Source organism: Carcharhinus amblyrhynchos, unplaced genomic scaffold, assembly GCF_965287045.1.
Source record: "Carcharhinus amblyrhynchos unplaced genomic scaffold, sCarAmb.v2.hapA scaffold_43, whole genome shotgun sequence".
Taxonomy (NCBI): domain Eukaryota; kingdom Metazoa; phylum Chordata; class Chondrichthyes; order Carcharhiniformes; family Carcharhinidae; genus Carcharhinus; species Carcharhinus amblyrhynchos.
In genome coordinates, this window is record NW_027649784.1 from 1392020 (window position 1) to 1414695 (window position 22676).

At 50.7% G+C, this 22676-nt stretch overlaps 2 protein-coding genes across 5 annotated transcripts in view; one reads left to right on the forward strand and one right to left on the reverse strand.

Moving 5' to 3' along the window:
- cntrob (centrobin, centrosomal BRCA2 interacting protein) overlaps positions 1-14588 on the reverse strand; it is a 39977-nt gene extending 25389 nt beyond the window's left edge. For all 3 annotated transcript variants that reach the window (XR_013885311.1, XM_080181878.1, XM_080181877.1), the window contains exons 1-9: positions 14526-14588; positions 12776-13425; positions 11446-11530; positions 9911-10016; positions 8776-8962; positions 5219-5335; positions 3833-3949; positions 900-998; positions 182-418 (exon numbers count right to left, since the gene is read on the reverse strand). Coding sequence is in view for 2 of the 3 variants with exons in the window: in XM_080181878.1 (XP_080038004.1) it covers positions 182-418; positions 900-998; positions 3833-3949; positions 5219-5335; positions 8776-8962; positions 9911-10016; positions 11446-11530; positions 12776-13425; positions 14526-14574 (1647 nt within the window). In the remaining variant the exon portion in view is untranslated. The remainder of the gene's footprint in view (positions 1-181; positions 419-899; positions 999-3832; positions 3950-5218; positions 5336-8775; positions 8963-9910; positions 10017-11445; positions 11531-12775; positions 13426-14525) is intronic.
- Positions 14589-14918: 330 nt separating this feature from the next.
- Positions 14919-21819, forward strand: trappc1 (trafficking protein particle complex subunit 1). 2 transcript variants are annotated; one of them, XM_080181840.1, is made up of 5 exons: positions 14919-15044; positions 17441-17539; positions 18666-18736; positions 20502-20640; positions 21346-21819. In XM_080181840.1, the coding sequence occupies exons 2-5, from the start codon at positions 17441-17443 to the stop codon at positions 21472-21474; spliced, it is 438 nt and encodes a 145-aa protein (XP_080037966.1). In that variant the 5' UTR covers positions 14919-15044; the 3' UTR covers positions 21475-21819. The 2 variants fall into 2 exon arrangements, with proteins under 2 accessions (XP_080037966.1, XP_080037967.1); XM_080181841.1 differs by lacking the exon at positions 14919-15044 and adding an exon at positions 15101-15172.
- The last annotated feature ends 857 nt before the right edge of the window (positions 21820-22676 follow it).

The window sequence follows — 22676 nt, forward strand, 5'->3', positions numbered from 1 at the left end:
ACCCTTTGACAATCTTCTTATTTAAATAAAAGTTATGTTTTTATACAGAGATATCAGCCCCGTGAATTTTGTATTATCTAAAATTAAGACAGTGTGGGTCATCTTGGTTTAGCTCGTAACAGTCACCCTGTCCACCCACACCCATCACACACCCACCCTGCCCCACCAACTTCCCCCACACCTTCTCTTTCTCCAGCTGTTTCTGGAGTTCTTCCTCCCGCTCTGCATTCCTCTGCTCCAGCTGTTTCTCCCGCTGGCTGCCCGCCTCGCGCTCCTCCCCCAGCTTGGCACGCAAGGCCTCGGCCTGTTTCCACTCGTGCTGCCTGCCGCTCTCCGCCGCGTCGCACTCGCCCTGCAGCCGCTGGCAGCGCTGCTGCTCCACTTCCAGAGCTTTCTGCAGCCTCCGGTTCTCCTCCTCCTGCAGGGGTGGGGAGGCCAGAAACATCGAGTAACTGCTTCATCATTGTTCATATTTTACCGAAAATAAATCGTTGTTCCAAACCTCATTTCAGCCAAAGTCATTTCCGAACTTATCGAGACGTCTGGGATTCTCTAAAGGGCTTGACAGGGTTGATGCTGAGAGACTGTTTCTCCTCTGACTGCCTCAGGAAGCACAGTAGAAGACATGCTCTACATCAACAGGGATGGAGTGGAAATGGTCGCGATCCCTTGAGCTGTGAGCCAGCAATGCTGACTACCATGCCACTGTGACCACCCCCCCTTCCCGGCCGGGGGATTGTAGCGCCTAGGTGGGATTGTGGTCAGTGCAGACTCGATGGGCTGAATGGCCTCCTTCTGCACCGTAGGATTCTATGATTAAAAGGCACGCGAGTTGCTCAGTGCCAGGACAGTGATGCAAGCTGTGATCTGGTGTCAGTCAGGGACAATGTTTCCCTTACCAGCATGCTCTTCTCTTCCTCCAGCAGACCCTTCTCTTGCTGCTCTTTCGCCAGAGTCTGGTTCGCTTGTGTTAAATGGTGCTCCAAGTTGAAGAGTGCCTGTGAAGGGAGTAGAAATACTGCGTCACTTTTATTGTCACCTTCTACATCAGCCCCTTTCCCCTTCTCTCCAAACACTGAGTGCTCCAGAACTACCGACTCAACAGGTCCCGCAAAACCACAAACTTTTCACTACATAAGGGACAGTTGCCAAATTTGCGGATGACATAGAAATTTGTAGAGGGACGGGTAGCATTGAGGAAGCAGGGGGGCTTCAGAAGGACTCAGACTAGGAGAGTGGGCAAAGAAGTGGCAGGTGGATTACAACATAGGAAAATGCGAGATTATGCACTTTGGAAGGACGAATAGAGGCACAGACTATTTTCTAAACGAGGAAAGGCTTTGGAAATCTGAAGCACAAAGGGACTTGGTAAGCCTGGTTCAGGACTCTCTTAAGGTTAACGTGCAGGTTCAGTCAGCAGTTAGGAAGGCAAATGCAACGTTAGCATTCATGTGGAGAGGGCTAGAATACAAGAGCAGGGATGTGCTTCTGTGGCTGTATAAGCTCTGGTCAGACCCCATTTGGAGTATGGTGAGCAGATTTGGGCCCCGTACCCAAAGAAGGATGTGCCGGCCTTGGAAAGGATCATAAGAACGATCCCAGGAATGAAGAGTTTGTCGTATGAGGAACGGTTGAGGACTCTGGGTCTGTATTCGATGGAGTTTAGAAGGATGAGAGGGGGATCTTATTGAAACTTACAGGATACTGTAAGGCCTGGATAAAAGTGGACGTGGAGAGGATGTTTCCAGTAGTGGGAGAGACTAGAACTCGAGGGCACAACCTCAGAGTGAAGGGACACTCCTTTAAAACAGAGATAAGGAGGAATTTCTTCAGCCAGAGAGTGGTAAATCTGTGGAACTCTTTGCCGCAGAAGGCTGTGGAGGCTGGGTCATTGAGTATCTTTAAGTCAGAGATAGATAGGTTCTTGACTAATAAGGGGATCAAGGGTTACAGGGAGAAAGGCAGAAGAATGGGGATGAGAAAAATATCAGCCATGATTGAATGATGGAACAGATTAGATGGGCCGAGTGGCCTAATTCTGCTCCTTAATGTTATGGTCTTATTGAGATGAAGCAGGTCATGTGGAGTGTAAATGCCAGCAAAACCCAGCTGGGCCGAATGGCCAGTTCCTGTGCTGAATGTGATCTGCAGGTTACTGGAAAATGTGTCCTTAAATCCCGTGTCACAAAACCACCCAAACCCGTCCGCAATGAGGAATTCTGCGGTGAGTTACTCTCCTCCTGACTACCCCAAAGCCTGTCCGCCATCAAAAGGACACAAGTCAGGAGTGTGAGGGAATACTCCCCACTTGCCTGGATGGGTGCAGCTCCAACAACACTCGAGAAGCTCAACATCATCCAGGACAAAGAAGCCCCGCTTGAATGGCACCCCATCCACACTCCCTCCACTACCACGCACAGCAGCAGTCGTGTGTACCACCTACAGGATACAGTGACTCACCAAAGCTCCTTAGGCAGTACCTTCCAAAGCACAACTATTGTATCTAGGACAATGGCAGCAGATACATGGGAACACCTACAACTTGCCCTTCAAGCCTCTCACCATCCTGACTCGGAAATATATTGACCGTTCCTTCACTGTCACTGGGTCAAAATCCTGGAACTGCCTTCTAACAGCATTGTGGGTGTACCTACACCACATGGATTGCTGCAGGTTCCTGAAAGTGCGTCAGTGGCAATTAGGGATGGGCAATAAATGCTGGCCTAGTCAGTGATGCCCACATCCCACAAATACGTTTTTAAAACTCCCTCCCTAAACCCTTCTCCTCTCTCCCCTTCTTTAACAAACTCCTTAACACCTCCCTCTGTGATTGAGCAGGAGCCTCACAGGGCTTGATGTCAGGTATTGCTTGGATAACATTCCCATGAAGCAGTTTGCAAGGTTCTACTAAGCTCAAGGCACCATGTAACTGCAAAGTGTTGGTGAGAATGAGAAATTAGCACAGTGGGGACAACACCATAATAGGGCAGGAGGACAAGTGAGAGCTTCAGGTTTCTGGGTGCCCAGATCATCAACAGCCTGTCCTGGTCCCCCCATGCTGACACTATAGTTAAGAAAGCCCACCAACGCCTCTACTTTCTCAGCAGACTCAGGAAATTCGGCATGTCGGCTACAACTTTCACTAATTTCAATAAATGCACCATAGAAAGCATTCTTTCTGGTTGTGTCACAGCTTGGTATGGGCTCCTGCTCTGCCCAAGACCACAAGGAACTACAAAAGGTCATAAATGTAGCCCAATCCATCACACAAACCAGCCTCCCATCCACTGACTCTGTCTACACTTCCTGCTGCCTCGGGAAAAGCAGCCAGCATACTTAAGGACCCCCAAGCACCCCGGACATTCTCTCTTCCACCTTCTTACTTCAGGGAAAAGGTACAAAAGTCTGAGGTCACGGACCTACCGACTCAAGAACAGCTTCTTCCCTGCAGCCGTCAGACTTTTGAATGGACCTACCTCGCATTAAGTTGATCTTTCTCTACACCCTAGCTATGACTGTAACACTACATTCTGCGTTCTCTCCTTTCCTTCTCTATGAATGGTATGTTTTGTCTGTACAGCACACAAGAAACAATACTTTTCACTGTTTCGCAATACATGCGACAATAATAAACAAATCAAATCCTTCTCCTCTATGTACTCTATGAACGGTATGCTTTGTTTGATAATAATAAATCAAGTTTTGGGGCTGGTGAAAGGCACACATGCCTCTCCGAGACAAGGATAGGAGGCAGAAGTCTCAGAAAGCCACAGATGCGCCAAGGGCTGGAGCCCCTCAGCAAGTGACACCTCCTCATCCCCGGAGGCCTCACCTGTTGCTGCTTGCCGCGTCTCTTCTCCACTGCCTCGCGCTCCTCCTGCAGTTGCCGCATGGCTTCCGATTTTTCTGCATCGTGTTTCTTCCAGCCGTCCACCACCTTCACCAGCGTCTGTCCATGGAGGGCACAGAAAATGGAGAACATCTGTACACTTCAATCGAAAATTTGACACAAAACTGCGACTTCATTTTGCTGTCAATGGAGAGGAAATCGGTCACGTCGTGCTCCTAAATTCCAAATGTGGAATTTTTTTTATATCCGTACAATGCAGGAGGCTATTTGGCCCATCGAGTCTGTACTGACCACAATCCCACCTAGCCCCTACCCCCATAGCCCCATGCATATATCCTTGCTAGTCCCCCTGACACTAAGGGGCAAATTAGCACGGCCAATCCACTCAACCCACTCACAGTTCCTGCCACTCCCGCTGACAGTTCCTCCTCTGTCTGCCAGGCCTGGTTCAGTGAACGTGAGTCTCTAGATTCAGATGGCTGGGGATTTGACTCCTCCTCCAGACCCTTGAGCACTATTATCTCAGTAAAGCCGTGAGGGAGCGCTGCACTGCCGGAGGTGCTGTCACTGGGACGAGATCTTAAAACCAAGGTCTTACCCACGGTCTCAAAATGGGTGAGAAGGATCTATCCTGGAGCAGGAGGGGAAGCACGGTGGTATAATGGTTAGCACTGCTGCTTCATAGCACCAGGGACCTGGGTTTGATTCCCAGCTTGGGTCACTGTCTGTGCAGAGTCTGCACATTCTCCCCGTGTCTGCATGGGTTACATCTGGGCACTCCAGTTTCCTCCCACAGTCCAAAAGACATGCTGGTTAGGGTTCATTGGCCGTGCTAAATTTTCCCTCAGTGTTACCTGGACAGGCGGCGGAATGTGGAGACTAGGGGATTTTCACAATAACTACACTGCAATGTTAATGCAAGCCAACTTATGACACTAATAAAACAAACATCTGCAACCCAAGTAACTGATGTTCCTCATCCGCAAAACCATTCCTATGAACATTTTCCGCACCCTCTTTAATAATGACAAAGAACTAGGAGCAGGAGTAGGCCATCTGGTCCCTCAAGCCTGCTCCGCCATTCAATAAGATCATGGCTGATCTTTTCACGGACTCAGCTCCACTTACCCTCCCACTCACCACAACCCTTTAATTCCTTTACTGTTCAAAAATCTTTCTATACTTGCCTTAAAAACACTGAACTGCTTCACTGGGCTGGGAATTCCACAGATTCACAACCCTTTGAGTGAAGAAGTTCTTCCTCAACTAAGTCCTAAATCCCCTTCGGATGCAGCCTTTCATCAGGAGATGGGCCATCGGGTGGTTAAGAGGAAGCATTGTTAAACTTTGAACTCTCCACCTTTGTACCTTATCCAACTGTTCGATCATGATGTCCTTCTTGCGATCAGCTGACACGGCCACAGCCAATTGCTGCTGGAGCTCCAGGATCTTGTTCTGCAGGCTCTGAATCTGTTTCTCGCAGTGCTGTGGAGGGCGCAGCCAAGGAGAGGAAGAGAGAACAGTAATCAGAGCGCAGTCATTCTTGATAAGTAAAAATCATAAACTGTATCTCAGTCATGCAGGGAAAGCTATGTGAGAACCAGACGACTTTATTAAAGACAACCCAGGTAAGAGTCATGGACCATTCATAGATTCCCTACAGTGCAAAGGGAGGCCATTCGGCCCACTGACTCTACACTGACCACAATCCCATCCAGGCCCTATCCCTGAAACCCCATGCGTTTACCCTAGCTAATCGCCCTGACACTAGGGGCAATTTAGCATGGCCAATCCACCTAATCTACACATCTTTGGACATTGAGGGGCAATTTAGCATGACCAATTCCCCCTAAATCTCACATTTTTTGGAAGCACCCGGAAGAAACCCACGCAGACACGGCAAGAACACGCAAACTCCGTACAGGCAATGACCCGAGGCACTGAAGGCAGCAGTGCTAACCACTGTGCCACCCAACTCAACTGAACAATGTGCAGCTGAACAATGGAAAAGGAAGTTGATATACCATTGGTCAGAGAAAAAACTATCACCATTTGATGATATAACGTGAAGAAGTTATACTATGCTCTTATGCATGATGTAACCACAATCAATAACCTTTGCCTCGATTGGTATATGTTAATTACTTGTGATTGAATTTGAAACTATAACTTTGTGTATTTCTGAATTCTATACTCTGACTGGCCTTAATGACTCAAAGTCCTATAGCTACAATCTTTAATAAATCATCTCAAAACCACTCCACAACTTTGTCCGGCCACTTGAGGGGAACAATCGTTTTAAATACAAGAAAAACACCATGACAGACCCGTAACAGTAAGCGGAGGGTGAAGGGCCATCAGGGGCAGGGGAGGATGCAGATTTGAGATGACTATCATATTAGCCAATTAAATGGTGGAGCAGGCTTGAGGGTCCGAATGGCCTACTCCTTGTATGACCTCTGCGTCTAAATGGCACGGTGGCACAGTGGTTAGCCTGGGATTCGATTCCCAGCCTCAGGTCACTGTCCATGTGGAGTTTGCATATTCTCCCCGTGTCTGCGTGGGTTTCCTTCGGGTGCTTTGGTTTCCTCACACAGTCCGAAAGACACGCTGGTTAGATGCAAGGTTCTTCCTCAGTGGACCCAAACAGACGCTGGAGAGTGGTAGCTAAGGGATTTTCACAGTAACTTCATTGCAATGTGAATGTCAACCTAATTTTGACTAATAAATAAATATTTAACATTTAATCTTTGCCAGAATTCAAGATTTAATTCTGAGCATCTGAGTGGCGGAATCGAGCCAACAGACTGGACAACCTAGGTTAGAAAAGTACCCTTCCACTGCTACTCTCTGCTTGCTGTGCCCAAGATGTGGAGATGCCGGGGTTGGACTAGGGTAAACACAGTAAGAAGTCTCACAACACCAGGTTAAAATCCAATAGGTTTTTTTGTAGCAAATGCCACTAGCTTTTAGGACTGGCTGTTCCTTCATCAGGCGGGGTGTTGAGTATAGGAATTGGAACATCACGTTGAAGCTGTATAAGACTTTAGTTAGGCCACATTTGGAGTATTATGTAGAATTCTGGCCCCACACTACCTGAAGGATGCTGATGCATTGCAAAGGGTACAGAAGAGATTTACCAGGATGTTGCCCGGTTTGGAGGACATGGACTATGAAGAAATATTAGAACAAACTTGGATTGTTTCCATTGGAGCATCGGAGGATGAAGGGGGACCTGATAGAGGTTTACAAGATTGTGACAGGCTTGGGTAGAGTGGATAGTCAGAGTCTTTTTCCCAGGGTCAAAGGGTAATGACTCGGGGGCAGAGGGTGAGTGAGGCGGGAAAGCTTAAAAGAGATGTAAGGGGCAAGTTTTTCACACAGAGGGTGGTGAATGCCTAGAACACGCTGCCGGAGGTGGTGGTGGAACCAGCTTCCATAACAACGTTCAAGAGGCATCTGGATAAGATAGATGAATAGGCAGGGAAAAGAGGGATATGGACCATGTAGAGGCAAGAAAATATTAGAGAGACATCTGTGTTGGCACAGACTTCGTGGGCCAAAGGGCCTATTCCTGTGCTGTACCATACTTTGTTCTTATTAACCAGCAAGCACTTTGAACTCGATACCCATTGATAAACCTCCCATGGGATTACTGACAGCAGTTCAATATTACTTGAAGACAGGAATACCACAATATGTTATTATGATATTGAATTTCATGGGGAGGTCTCTCCAACAATTAATTTGACGTTAATACAGCACTACAATCACAGTAACACATTCCATACACTGCAACAACCTGACACCAAGCCACATCATGAGACTGTGAGACCAGCGAACTCCCAGGTACCCATTATGGCGCACACACACACAGACACAGACGTGGGGGTGTGGGGATTCAGATAGTCAAAGATGAAACAATCAAACTAAACAGAGGGAAGTTTAAAATCAGGGCTTGTGCGCGTGGGTTAAGCGGTAAACAGGCAGTGACCCTCAATATAAGCCCACACCAAAGCCTTGGGGTCCCTGGAGGAGAGATGTGTGAAACTGTGTCCATGAGCTGCTTTCATACTGACAGCAAACATCGCAGGAAGGGATTGGGCCTGCACCGCAAAGAGGATTAGAGGGCAAATTGGCTTTCTAAATCCATCCAGCCGGCAAGCAAGTGAGCCAAGCCGCTTACTGCCACGTGAACCTGAGACAAGCTGCTCCCGATTACACCACAAGGTCATAGAGCAGGGAGAGAGCAAAATGTGGCACCAACCCTTTCCCACACTGATGGGAAACCAGCCAGAGATGGAGCACAGTAATTGAGCTTTAACGCAGGACGACAGCAAAAACAAAAAGGGCAAAAAACAGTCTTAACATATTACTTAAAAAGAAAAAACACATGGCTTAAAAGACTCACATAAGGATTGGCTTTGTGAGATCGCCTGCATGCACAGAGAACCACTAAGCATCCCACTCCATGCAGAACTGAGCCAGAGAGAGCAGGATTGCTCTCAGTTTGTTCACGGCTCAGTTGCTGACTTTAAATAAAACAATCACAGAACCCAAACCATCATCGAATAGACAGAGGTTCTCAACGCACAATGGATATTCTATTGCCCCATTCGAGTTAAATCGCTCCACCACTGTGCCATCAGCTGCCTGTCCCCAAACCCTGGCATTCTCCATTCTCCTTGTTCCAGATGCTCCTTAAAGTTGGCTATCAGGTTTTTGGTGCGCAGCACAGCCCCACTCTGTTGTTGCTCCTGAATTATAAAGGTGCTATAGAAAGGAAGCTGGTTGTTGGGGGAAATCAGTAAAGGTCCCGGCGCGAAGAAGGCTTTTGGACAGGCGGAAGGAGAGGTGGTGATGGGGGCGGATGTGGACGCTCACTGTCGGGAGTGGGGGGGCTGTCAGAGGGGGCCATTCCCTACCTTCCTCCTCGTGCGCTCCTTATCGAGGGTGTCCTTCAGGATCTGACACTCGTAGAGGGAGGACTCGGGCGCCAGGCCCTCTCCCGTCCCCATCCGGATCCGGGAATACCGCGGGAAGAGAGCTGCTTCATCCAATCCCAGAAGGGGCAGCGGCGGGGACACAGAAATCTCCTGGAAAGGTTTGGCACTGAAACAAGCGAAACAGGTCAGAGAACAGTTGCAGCACGAGAGGCGATTCCTGTCAAATGAAATCCTTCTCCCCTATGAACTCTATGAACAGTATGCTTTGTCTGTATAGTGCGCAAGAAACAATACTTTTCACTGTATCCCAATACATATGACAATAATAAATCAAATCAAATCCTTCTCCCCTATGTACTCTATGAACAGTATGCTTTGTCTGTCTAGCGTGCAAGAAACAATACTTTTCACTGTATCCCAATACACGTGACAATAATAAATCAAATCAAAGTGTTGCTGAAGGAGGTGGGAGGTGCAACGGAAAATGCAAACACTTTGTTTGTTGCCTCCCTATCCTGCTCCACATCCCACTCCCCCTCCGGCCTTTTGCCCAGTGTCTGATGGACTCAGCAGGGTCTTTGAAGAGAGAATAGGAACTACAGGCATGAACATTTGCTCAGGCAGTCATTATCCGTGTTACCCAAGGCATCAATCACCTCACCCCCAGAAACACAAACAAAGAAAACTACAGCACGGGAACAGGCCCTTCGGCCCCTCCAAGCTGCACCCACCATGCTGTACGACTGAACAAAAACCCTCTACCCTTCTGGGACCATATCCCTCTATACCCATCCTATTCATTTATTTGTCAAGGCGCCTCTTAAAAGTCACTATCGTATCTGCTTCCACCATCTCTCTGGGCAGTGAGATCCAGGCACCCACCACTCTGTGTAAAAAAATTTGTCTCGTACATCTCCTTTAAACCTTGCCCCTCGCACCTTAAACTTGTGCCCCCTGACTAACTGATTCTTCCACCCTGGGAAAAAGCTTCTGACTATCCACTCTGACCATGCCCCTCGTAAATCTAATGAAAGGTGTCTATTTGCCAAGAACCACCCCACCCATCCCCCACTGCCCAATCGAGTTAGCTGCTGCTTCAAGACAGTCGGCCCACCTGAGTAAGGTACTAGTGCAGTCACTCTCAAAAGAATCATCATCTTGCTGATCCTCAGCTGTCTTCGACGCCGGCGTTGGGGAGGTGGGGCTGACGTCAGCATCCCCTGTGAGGAGAGTGTGGAAATTAAGTTGCAATTCCAGCTAAGGCCAAACATTTAATTCAGTTTGTTGTGCAAGATTTAGGGTGAAAGTATAGTTAAAAACAGTTAAAAACTGTGGAAATAAGTTACAAACAACAAAGGCAGGCAACTCTATCAGCAGATGTGGAAAGCAGGCCTTCAATGAGGCCAGCGCTTGCGAATTCAGGATAAACGACTAATCTAGACCTTGCATCAGTTTTATAAACCTTGGCTACAGGATGAACACAAGACACTTCCAATATCAAAATTCCAAAATGCAGTGAAATATAACTGCTACGTTGTCTGTACAAATCGAGGCAACACCTTGAAGTGCATTGCAGTCTTCCTTGCTAGCAAGTAATAAAGCTTGGAAATTTGAGTACTCACAGTGCCTAGTGTTGTTTGTACCCGAGTCGCCTATAGTGTCTAGTGGTGTTTGAACCCAGATATTCAAGAGAACAGGACCACATCCTGGTGTGGATAAACACAATTCAACTGTCACACTGCTTTGCTTCAATGAGGGGCATCGGAGCGGATCTCCCCTGGCCAGTCGCCACACACTGCTCCAGATACCCACTGCTTGTTCATAGAATCCCTACAGTGCAGAAGGAGGCCATTCAGCCCATCAGGCCTGCACTGACAACAATCCCACCCAGGCCCTATTCCCATAACCCCACTTATCTACCCTGCTAATCCACCATGTGACATTAGCTGGTGTCATCGATGTTGGGTTGTCTGCTCAGAGTCCTTTGTAGCACAGTGGGTTAGCACTGCTGCCTCACAGAGCCAGAGACCCGGGTCGATTGCCGGCTTGGGTCACTGTCGGTGTGGAGTCTGCACGTTCTCCCCGTGTCTGCGTGGGGTTCCTCCGGGTGCTCCAGTTTCCTCCCACAGTCTGAAAGACGTGCTGGTTAGGGTGCATCGGCCATACTAAATTCTCCCTCAGTGTTACCCGAACAGGCACTGGAGTGTGGCGACTGGGAGATTTTCACAGTAGTTTCATTGCAGTGTTAATGTAAGTCTACTTGTGACACCAGTAAATAAACTTTAAACTTTATTTATTTATTTAGCATGGCCATCTTTGGACTGCAGGAGGGAACTGGAGCACCCAGAGGAAACACACGCAGACATGGGGAGAATGTGCAGACTTCGCACAGACAGTGACCCAAGCCAGAAATCGAACCCAGGTCCCTGGCGCTGTGAGTTCTTGCCACAGGGAAATGTCTCGCCTCTACTCTCTGAGTAGCTCTCTCCATTTCAAGTCTGAAGGACTGTGAGCCCAGGTGTCTATGAGGGCACAGGAGTGGCATGTGGTGGGGTGGGAGGAGGGGGGAGGGGGGGGTTTTGCAGGAAAATGGCATGGCATCGACCCTGTGTCCACCTTCCTGCGTGCGAGGCAGGGTTAGATACTCACTGTAGGTGAGCTCCTGGGAGAGTTTCAACATGTTCTGTAGGTGGGAGCGCACCGACTCCATCTCTGAGATGTGCCTGGATCCAATCTGGGGAGAAGAATGAACAGAGTGAGCGAAGGTTGGGGGTGAGGGGGGGGGTGCTCAAACCTCTCCGAGAGTAGTTTCAACACCGGTTAAGCTCCTGGTTTTACTAGTCCATGGTGGGGGCCTGATCTGTTAACTCCGGTAAAAACCGTCACACCGCAGGTTGAAAACCAGAATTCAATTTAGCCAATTCTGGAAATAAATGAGGTGGGAAATCAGTAAAAGGAGGAAGTGCGAGGAGGGGGGCTTTCAGACCCACTGATTCCTTCAGTCCAGCAGAGGAAATATGGAACCCACTGTGGGCGGCACACTGGTTAGCACTGCTGCCTCACAGTGCCATGGAGCTGGGTTCAATTCCCGGCTTGGGTCACTGTCTGTGTGGAGTCTGCACATTCTCCCCGTGTCTGCTTGGGTTTCCTCCGGGTGCTCCGGTTTCCTCCCACACTCCAAAAGACATACTGGTTAGGGTGCGTTGACCGTGCTAAATTCTCCCTCAGTGTTATCCAAACAGGCGCCGGAGTGTGGTGACTAGGGGATTTTCACAGTAACTTCATTGCAGTGTTAATGCAAGCCTACTTACAACGAATAAATGAATTTTACTATGCTTTCGTACTTTTACTGTGGGGACTAGCTAGAGTAAATGTATAGGGTTATGAGCATAGGGCCTGGGTGGGATTGTAGTAGGTGCAGAATGGTCTCCTTCTGCACTGTAGGATTCAATGATTTGAGTTTGTGCTTCCTGTGTGTATGTGGCTTCGTCACTGCACTTGCAGGAGAACAGCAGGAAAAAGAACATAAGATAATGGCTGATCTCAACTCCACTTACTTGCCCGCTCACCATAACCATGATTCTTTTACTGTTCAAAACTTTATCCATCCTTGCCTTAAAGCATACAACTGCAACTCTCTGCGCAAGTGATTCTTTCTTGGGACTGTGGCCATCTCTGACAAGGCTGACATTTACTGCCCACCCCTCCCCAGTTGCTATGAGAGACTGAGGGGGCTCATACGCCTCCTGGGGGCAGTGTGGGATTGAAGTTTAAAGTTTATTTGTTAGTATCACAAGTAGGCTTACATTAACACGGAAACGAAGTTACTGTGAAAATCCCTCAGTCGCCACACTCCAGTGCCTGTTTGGGTAACACTGAGGAAGAATTTAGCACGGCCAATCCACCTAACCAGCACATCTTTGGAGGGTGCAATTGGGGTAACAATTGATGGTGCGCTGCCAGAGAGACGCAGAATTACCTTTGCCCCACTGCTGGCCTCCACCTTCCTCGACAGCCTCTGGGTCGCCTCCGCTGCAGGTTCTTCCAACTCAGACGGGGTGGGCACCTCCTTGGCGAACTGGACAGACTTGGGGTGGCGGGAGGTAGCGTTCCCGGAGGGGTTGGTGGAAGGAATGTCGCACTGGTGGCCAGGCCTGGCGCGGTTCCTGGCGGTAAGCTTGAGCGCAGGTTCAGAGGTGTGAGAGTGAGAGCCAGGGGGTGGGGGGTTGTGGCCGTCACTGTGGGCCAATGCTTCTCTGCGCTCGGAGGTGACCTGTTTGGAGGAGGAGCCCCCCCGGGGACAGCGAGCAACCCCCAGCTCAGAGCCCAGCTGCAGCGATGCGTACAGCCTGGTGGTGACCTCTGAGGAGGAGAGGCTGGCACAGGGGCTGCTGGGCAGAGAGCGGGCCACAGCGGTCGAGGCAGAGCGATCAAAGCCAGGCACAGTGTTGGCTGGTGGCCAGGCGGAACGTGGGCTGGCAGGGGCAGAGGCAGGTGCGGAGGCTGGCAGCAGCTCGATGTCACTCATCAAATCCTCAGATCGGATGGGGGAGTCCATCGCCCGGTACGGTCTGGTCGATACCCAGCGGCTATCCCTCTGCATCACACCGCGAGGCTCCCAGTCACAACCTGCCGGTCAGAAACACATTGCAAAAGGTGACGGATTTTAAACATTAACTGCTGTGTACAGAGGCACTCTCCATCCACAGCGGCACTCAGTGCCCCGAGCCACTCTAAACTGGACCTCCTTCCAGCCCACCACCCCAGCCCTTTACCGCCCTTCCCTCCCCCCCGCCATAACCTCCCCATCCTCATCTCCTTCCTCACCTGCCTTTATCCCACTCCCCTCCCTCCTCTCCACATTCCCACCTCATTGAGCATGAGGAAGGGACATTATCTACCTCATCTCCTTATCCCCCCACCTCATTCTACCCCCCCATTCTCCATACCTCAACTCCCCCCTCATTCTCTCCCCTTCCCTCATTCCCCCCTCCATCATCCCTCCTCCCCATCCCCTCATCCCTCCATCCCCTCATCCCTCCTCCCCATCCCTCCATCCCCTCATCCTCCCTCCCCCCCCCCAATCCCTCCTCCCCCCACCCCCCCACCCCCACATCCCTCCCCCCCCACCCCCCCATCCCCTCCTCCCCCCACCCCCCATCCCCTCCTCCCCCCACCCCCCATCCCCTCCTCCCCCACCCCCCCATCCCCTCCCCCCATCCCCTCCTCCCCCATCCCCTCCCCCCCCCTCCCCCATCCCCTCCTCCCCCCATCCCCTCCCCCCCTCCCCCATCCCCTCCTCCCCCCTCCCCCATCCCCTCCTCCCCCCATCCCCCCTCCCCCCCTCCCCCATCCCCTCCTCCCCCCATCCCCCCCTCCCCCATCCCCTCCTCCCCATCCCCCCATCCCCTCCTCCCCCCCTCCCCATCCCCCATCCCCTCCTCCCCCCATCCCCCTCCTCCCCCCATCCCCCCTCCTCCCCCCATCCCCCTCCCCATCCCCCCTCCCCCTCCCCCCTATCCCCCATCCCCTCCCCCCTATCCCCCCTCCCCCATCCCCCCTCCCCCCTCCCCCTCCCCCCTATCCCCCATCCCTCCCCCCTATCCCCCATCCCCTCCTCCATCCCCTCCACCCCTCATCCCTCCCCCTCCCCGTCCCTCATCCTCACCCTCCTCCGTCCCTCTCTCCTCCTCCCCTCACCCTGTCCCTCAGTGTCTCCCCTCACTCACTCAGAGACAGTCTCTGTCTCCCATGGCAACCGCGCTCCTCTCGCGTCATCAGCTGCGCGCCGCGCGCCGCCCGCCGCCGGAAGGACCCCAACGGTCCCGGGCGAGCGCGGCTGCCCGGCGTGGCGCCTGTCCCGGCTCTTCAATCCCCCCACACCCCCCCCACCCCCACCCCCCACCCCCCCCCCCACCCCCCACCCCCCACCCCCCCCCCCCCCCCCCCCCACCCCCCACCCCCCCCCCACCCCCCACCCCGGGGCTGGGAGATCAGGACACAGCCCGGAGCCTCCAAACGCACCGAGACAGGCCACCCCGGGGGGAGTGAGGTGAGGAGGAGGAGGAGGAGCGGCGGGAGGGCGGTGCGGCCCCCCCCGGGAACACCCCCAGTCTCCGGGATCTCCGGGCGGTTAAATTCAAACTGCAGCCTCGCTGCGACTCCCTGTAAAGAAGGACCCTCCGTCCCGGGGCTGTCCGCAGCGCTGCCCGAGTCCCTGCCTGTGAGGAAGAAGCAGCAGCGTCGAGGTGGGAGAGTGAGGGCACCGGGGGTGTTCCTCCTCCCCTCTTGCAGTGGGGGGGGTGGGGGTCTATCACCCTGTGGCGAGTGGGGGCTGTTCCTCCTCCCCCCTGCAGGGGGTGACTGTACCCCTTGGGTAGGCGTTGTTTCTCCTCCCCTCCTGCAGGGGGTGTCTGCATCACCATGGGGGTAGGGGTGTTCTTCCTCCCCTCCTGCAGGGGGGGGTGTCTATCACTCTGCGGGGGGTAGGGGTGTTCCTCTTCCTCCTCTCTTGCGGGGTGTAGCTGTTCCTCTGGGCGGTAGGGGTTGTTCCTCCTTCCCTCCTGCAGGGGGCGTCTACATCAACCTGGGGGAGGGGGGTAAGGGCTATTCCTCCTCCTGTCCTGTAGGGGATGTCTGCATCACCCTGTGGGGGTAAGAACCGTTCCTGCTCCTCTTCTGCAAGTTTGTGGGGAGGGGGGGGGGGGGGGGGTAAAGGCTGTTCTTCCTCCCCTCTTGCAGGGAGGGTCTATCCTTCTGGAAGGGTGTTCTTCCTCCCTTCCGGCTGGAGGTGTCTGCATCACCATGGGGTAGGGGTTGTTTCTCCTCCCCTCCTACAGTGGGTGTCTATCTGTCTGGGGGGGTTGGGGTGTTCCTCCTCCTCCTCCCCTCCTGCAGGTAGTGTCTACCTCTCTGGGGGAGTTGGGGTGTTCTTTCTCTCCTCTTGCAGGGGGGGTGGGTTTCTATCCCTGTTTGGGGGGGGGGGTAGGGGCTGTTCCTCCTCCACTCCTGCGGTTGGGGGGGGGGGGGGTTGGTGGGTGTCTATCACCCTGTGGGGGTAGGGGTGTTCCTCCTCCTGTCTTGTGGGGTGTGGCTATTCCTCTGGGTGGTAGGGGTTGTTCCCCCTTCCCTCGCAGGGGGTGTCTGCCCCTCTGGAGGGGTGGGGGTGTTCCTCCTCCCTTCCTGCAGGGGGTGTCTGCATCACCCTGGGGATAGGCACTGCAAACAAGAATGGGAGAGACTGAGAGCCTGAATAGCAAACAAGGAAGCTGCATTTATATATCAACTTCCACATCCCAAGCTACTGCTGCTGCCTTTCAACAAGGAGAGTTGATGAGGCGTGGCAGAATCAACATCAGCCACTACCTCACAGTCAGCAAGATCCCAACATCAGCGGTATCCAGAGATGTTTCTAACAATTAAGATTGTCCCTACCCCAGGGGCACCTTTTCTTCCGGAGATAGGGCAGGATCTGTAATGTCCACCCAATAGGCTATGAGGTGTCTCAGGCATTGCTATAATTCTGAATATCTGGGACAAGGAGGAACTAACTGATTTGATTTGTTATTGTCACGTGTATTGGGATACAGTGAAAAGTATTGTTTCTTGTGTGCTATACAGACAAAGCATACCATTCCTGGAGTACATAGGGGAGAAGGATTTGATTTATTATTGTCACATGTATTGGGATACAGTAAAAAGTATTGTTTCTTGCGCACTATACAGACAAAGCATACTGTTCATAGAGGAGGAAAGAACAGAGTGGAGAATGTAGCGTTACAGTCATAGCTAGGGTGTAGAGAAAGATCAACTTAATATAAGATAAGACCATTAGACTTTTGAATGGACCTACCTCGCATTAAGTTGACCCTAGCTGCGACTGTAACACTACATTCTGCACTCTCTCCTTTCCTTCTCTATGTACGGTATGCTTTGTATATCATGCAAGAAACAATACTATCACTGTGTATTAATTCACTGTGTGACAATAAATCAAAAGTCTGACAACAGCAGGGAAGAAGCTGTCCTTGAGTCGGTTGGTACGTGACCTCAGACTTTTGTATCTTTTTCCCGATGGAAGAAGGTGGAAGAGAGAATGTCCAGGGTGTGTGGGTCCTTAAGTATGTTGGCTGCTTTTCCCGAGGCAGTGGGAAGTGTAGACGGAGTCAATGGATGGGAGGCTGGTTTGCGTGATGGATTGGGCTACATTCACAACCCTTTGTAGTTCCTTGCGGTCTTGGGCAGAGCAGGAGCCCATACCAAGCTGTGATACAACCAGAAAGAATGCTTTCTATGGGGCATCTGTAAAAGTTGGTGAGAGTCGTAGCTGACATGCCAAATTTTTCCTTAGTTTTCTGAGAAAGTAGAGGCGTTGGTGGGGCTTTCTTAACTATAGTGTCAGCATGGGGGGCGGGGAGGGGGGGGTGGGGGGGGAACCAGGACAGGTTGTTGGTGATCTGGAACCCAAAAATTTGAAGCTCTTGACCATTTCCACTTCATCCCCATTGATGTAGACAGTGTGTACGTGGCACTGAAGGTCAGCGGCAGTTAAAAAGTTCCAGAACTTGGGGCTGGTTCTGGTTAACCCGTGATGTGCCTCGGACCTGCTTTGCTTCCTTCTCCTGACTCTTGTGTTTCCCACCAGATGACCGTCCACAACCTGTACATCTTTGACCGCAACGGCGTGTGCCTTCATTACAGCGAGTGGAACCGCAAGAAACATGCTGGCATCTCCCGGGAGCAGGTGAGTGGCATGTTGCGGACCATCTGCCTGTCGTCATGGTGGCTTTTCTGGGATCTTGCTGTGCACATCTTTGGGGAGATTGTGAACTCTGATCTGGGGGGAGTTTGAGGCAAGGATGGGCTGGGGAAGAATGTGGGATGGGGATGTCCCAAATGTAACTGGGCCAAGTTAGAAGCTCGGCGGATGATCTTAAAAAGGCTGGTACTTCTAGTCTTTTATCGTGGGGATGAAAAGGAACCCCACAGGCTGGGTTTAGCTGTTAGCACACTCAAGATTATTCAATAAATGTTGCCCAATTGTGGAATCACATCTAATGGCAGACATTCTGTTTGGGTTTGATCTGCTTGCATACATACCTGGCATTGCACTGGCACTGGAATTTGGCTAGCTTGGGGAAACCTATAGTTTTTCCCTTGGCAACTCTTCAGCCAATCAGAATTGACTTGTCAGCCAATCAGCACCCTGTGGCATAAATTGCAGCGACTTTTTGTTTGAAATTTGGCATTCTTGCGTTTGTCCTGATGAGTAGAGGATGAAAAATGTCAGCAGCATGTGTCTTTTCAGCAAGACTCAAGTTGTGCACGGCCAAGCCACTGTTTTGTCACTGTCGCTGAAGGTAGGCAGGATATGAGGCCTGGGGTGAAGTGTCAACGCTAACATCTGTGCCTCGGAACTTTATCGGAATCCATACAAGGGGTGACTGTAACTATCAGAGCACCAGTCTGAAAAAGGCTGGTACTTCTAGAATTTTATCGTGGGGATGAGGAGGAACCCCACAGGCTGGGGGAGGGGGTATAGAATGAATAGAATCCCTACAGTGCAGAAGGAGGCCATTTGGCCCATCAAATCTGCACCTAACACAATCCCATCCACACCCTATCCTCATAACCCCGTGTATTTATCGTAGCTCGTCACCTGAGATGAAAAGGACAATTTAGCATGGCCAATCCACCTAATCTGCACATCTTTGGACTTTGGGAGGAAACCCACGCAGACAAGGGGAGAATGTGCAGACTCCGGACCCATGCCGGGTATCGAACCCGGGTCCCTGGTGCTGTGAGGCAGCAGTGCTAACCACTGTGCCACCCAGATAGAATGAATGATTTACCATGTCTGTCTCTTCCAGGAATATCAGCTGATGTATGGAATGCTGTTCTCCATCCGATCCTTTGTCAACAAGATGTCTCCTGTTGATTTGTATCCTTTGCTGCCCTGTCCTAATACAAACCCGCCTGCGAAAGCAAAATAGCGCAGCCTGGAAATGTGAAGTAGAGGCAGAAAGTGCCAGGTAGTTCACCAGGCTGATTCCGGGGATGGCGGGACTGATGTATGAGGAGAGATTGACCAGGTTAGGATTGTTTTCACTGGAGTTCAGACAAATGAGGGTGAGAATCTCATAGAGACTTCTCAAATTCCAACAGGACTGGACGGGGTAGATGCAGGGAGGATGTTCCCGATGGTGGGGGGGAGTCCAGAACCAGGGGTCACAGTCTGAGGGATTGGGGTTGACCATTTAGGACGGAGGTGAGGAGACATTTCTTCACCCAGCGAGCCTCTGGAATTCATTCCCACAGGAAGTAGTTGACGCCAAATCATTGAATGTATTCAAGAGGTGACTGGATATAGCACTTGGGGGTGAATGGGATCAAAGGATATGGGGAGAAAGCAGAATTAGGCTATTGAGTTGGATGATCAGCTGCGATTATGACAAACGGTGGAGCAGGCTCGAACAGCTGCCCCCCTCCTCCTATCTTCTATTTTTCTATAAACTCAGGTCTGGCAGCATCCGTGAAGAGAGTGAAATGGAGTTAACGTTCCAGAAGAGTTAATTCAGACTCGCGACATTAACTCTCCCCTCTCTCCCTCCCCACAGGTGCTGCCCGACCTGCTGAGTTTCTCCAGCATTTCCTGCTTCGTTTGCGTATTTGGTTATGATGTGGTGGGGGGAGGAATTGCCATGCAAACCGAAACCAAACCCCAAAGGGAAACTTGGCAAGCTATCGCAACTCTTTTTTGTTTCTTTGTTTTGAACCCAAGCGTGTCCTTGAAGGCAGAATTCCAGTAACACTTTTGGGAGATTTTAAATATGAAATCAAAACATTTGTTAAAGGAAGCCCAGACACACAGGGTCACATTTACACAGTTAAAATTAGTCTTACAGATCGTTCCCCTGGGGGGAAAAAAACTTTCCTACTTGATTAGAATCACAAATAAACATCCCTTTATGCAACAATCCCTTCTATGTCTAATCTACAAAATATGTCCCCAAGACAAAGCTGCTATCACTTCCGTGAATCATTCCACGTAATATCTGACTCCTTCCTTCCACTCTGTTATGGAGCTTCTTAGAGAGGGGAGAGATACAAAAGGGGCCAGAGGGGCAGTTTTCTCACACACAGGGTGGAGAGTGTCTGGAACAAGCTGCCAGAGTTAGTAATTGAGGCGTACAATTTTGTCTTTTGAAAAGCATTTAGACAGTTCTGTGGTTATAGAGGGATGTGAGCCAAACGTAGGCAATTGGGACTAGCTGAGTGGTTTTTAAAAGACTGGACAAATTGGGCCAAAGGGCCTGTTTCCATGCTGTAAACCACTATAGCTTGGAAACAGACACTTTCTAGGTTGGTTGGAAGCTTGGGATGTTTGTAGTTCCTTTCCAGCACCAGGCAGCACGCACAAGAAGTGTTAAATAGCGGCTCCCGACCTCTCTCTAATTAGGAGGGCGTTCGTCCTGTGTTCTGGACAATATTTATCCCCTCAGCCCGTGTTATTTCCAAAAAGAAACACGGATAATCCAGCCACAGTTCTGTTTGCAGGATCTTACTGTGCACAGTTTGGCTGCCGCGTTTCCCAAGTTGCAACGGCGACCACACTTCCGAAAGGAAGTTTGCTGGCAGAGATATCCTGAGGATGTGAAGGGGTGCTATATAAATGCGAGGTTCCACTCCTTAACACTTGGGAGCAGTAAAGATGGCTTCCTATCCTTCCAGACGAGTAAGTACAAGCTGCATTATTATGAGACCGCCACGGGCATCAAGATCGTCATGAACACAGACCTAGGGGTCGGGAACATCCGGGACGTCCTAGGTCAGATCTACAGCACGGTGAGTCCTTGGCCAACGTTCACCCCTGAATGAGCACTGATTTACACACTGCTGCTTCTGGGAGTGTCCTGTGGGCAACTGGACTGACCCATTCTCAATAGTGGCAACATGTCAAACACACTCCCTAATTGGCTGGAGACTGCTTGGTGAATTCTGGTGAACAGCGCTATATAAATGCAAATCGTTCATTTTGACGCATTCGGCCTGGCTCGCTATGTATGGAATGGCCTCTTGGGGGTGCTACAGAGCAGCTGCGACCTGTCCAAATTAAAATGTTCGGGATAGTTTATATATAGGATAACACATACCCGGGAGAGAGTTACAGACTGGAATCTAATCGAGGGGTTCGGGGTGGTTTATATATAGAATAACACATACCCGGGAGAGAGTTACAGACTGGAATCTAATCGAGGAGTTCGGGGTGGTTTATATATAGAATAACAGATACCTGGGAGTGAGATACAGACTGGAATCTAATCAAGGGGTTCGGGGTGGTTTATATATAGAATAACAGATACCCGGGAGAGAGTTACAGACTGGAATCTAATCGAGGGGTTCGGGATGGTTTATATATAGAATAACAGATATCCGGGAGTGAGTTACAGTCTGGAATCTAATCAAGGGGCTCAGTGTGGTTTATATATTAGAATAACAGATACCCGGGAGTGAGTTACAGACTCTGATTACTTTTGTTTTCCTCCTTAGATCTTTGTGGACCTGGTGGTGAAGAATCCTCTGTGCAGTATGAACGAACCCATTCAGAGCGAACTCTTCCGCACTAAGCTGGACAGTTTTGTCCGCGGCCTGCCTTTCTTCTCTGCCCGCGCTGGCTAAATCCCAGCTCCTGCTCCGACTGGAGCCCACGCAGGATTCGAAACGCGGAGCAAACACTTACCGGGAATTGCATCGCTGTGAGGCAAAGAACCCGGACAGAACCTGCTCCATCATTCAGCCCAGAGCTGAATTTTACATCCCCACCCGTCCCCTGCTCCCCGTTTCATCCTGACTTTGTCTGTCCCCCTTCCCATCCCTGCCCTCAGCCTGGTCACTGTGCGCCGGTTACTCGGACTGCAGAGCGGGGCTGCGCTGAAACAGTTTCTGTTTCTTTTTCGGTTAAAGCACTGGATGTTTCTCCCTGTTAATTTATAAAATAAATGTGGCCAAAGTGCCCTCACTGTCTTTCTCTGACTCGTGTCGTTCTCAGTCGCTGACTCGCGCCTCTCATTATCCTTTATCCAGTTTTACTGGAGAAGACTAAGGAAATTTGGCATGTCTGCTACGACTCTCACCAACTTTTACAGATGCTCCATAGAAAGCATTCTTTCTGGTTGTGTCACAGCTTGGTATGGGCTCCTGCTCTGCCCAAGACTGCAAGGAACTACAAAAGGGTCGTAAATGAAGCCCAACCCATCACGCAAACCAGCCTCCCATCCATTGACTCTGTCTACGTTTCCCGCTGCCTCGGGATAAGCAGCCAGTACAATTAAGCACCCCATGCACCCCGGACGTTCTCTCTTCCACCTTCTTCCATCGGGAAAAAGATACAAAAGTCTGACGTCACGCACCAACTGACCCAAGAACAGCTTCTTCCCTGCTGCTGTCAGACTTTTGAATGGACCTACCTCGTATTAAGTTGATCTTTCTCTACACCCTAGCTATGACTGTAACACTACATTCTGCACCCTCTCCTCTATGAATGGTATGCTATGTATAGTGCACAAGAAACAATAGTTTTCACTATATCCCAGTACATGTGACAATAGTAAATCAAATCAAGGAAGGTGGAATTCTCTCTGTAGGAGCTTGCTGTTCACAAATTGGACAATGAGTGTGCTACAAATGGGCATCATCAACTGTAAAGTGATTTGGGGCATTAATGGTGCCGTATAATCTCCAATGTGGCACAGTGGTTAGCACTGCTGCCTCACAGCGGCAGGTACCCTGGTTCGATTCCCAGCTTGGGTCATTGTGTGGAGTTTGCACATTCTCCCCATGTCTGTGTGGGTTTCCTCCGGGTGCTCCAGTTTCCTCCCATT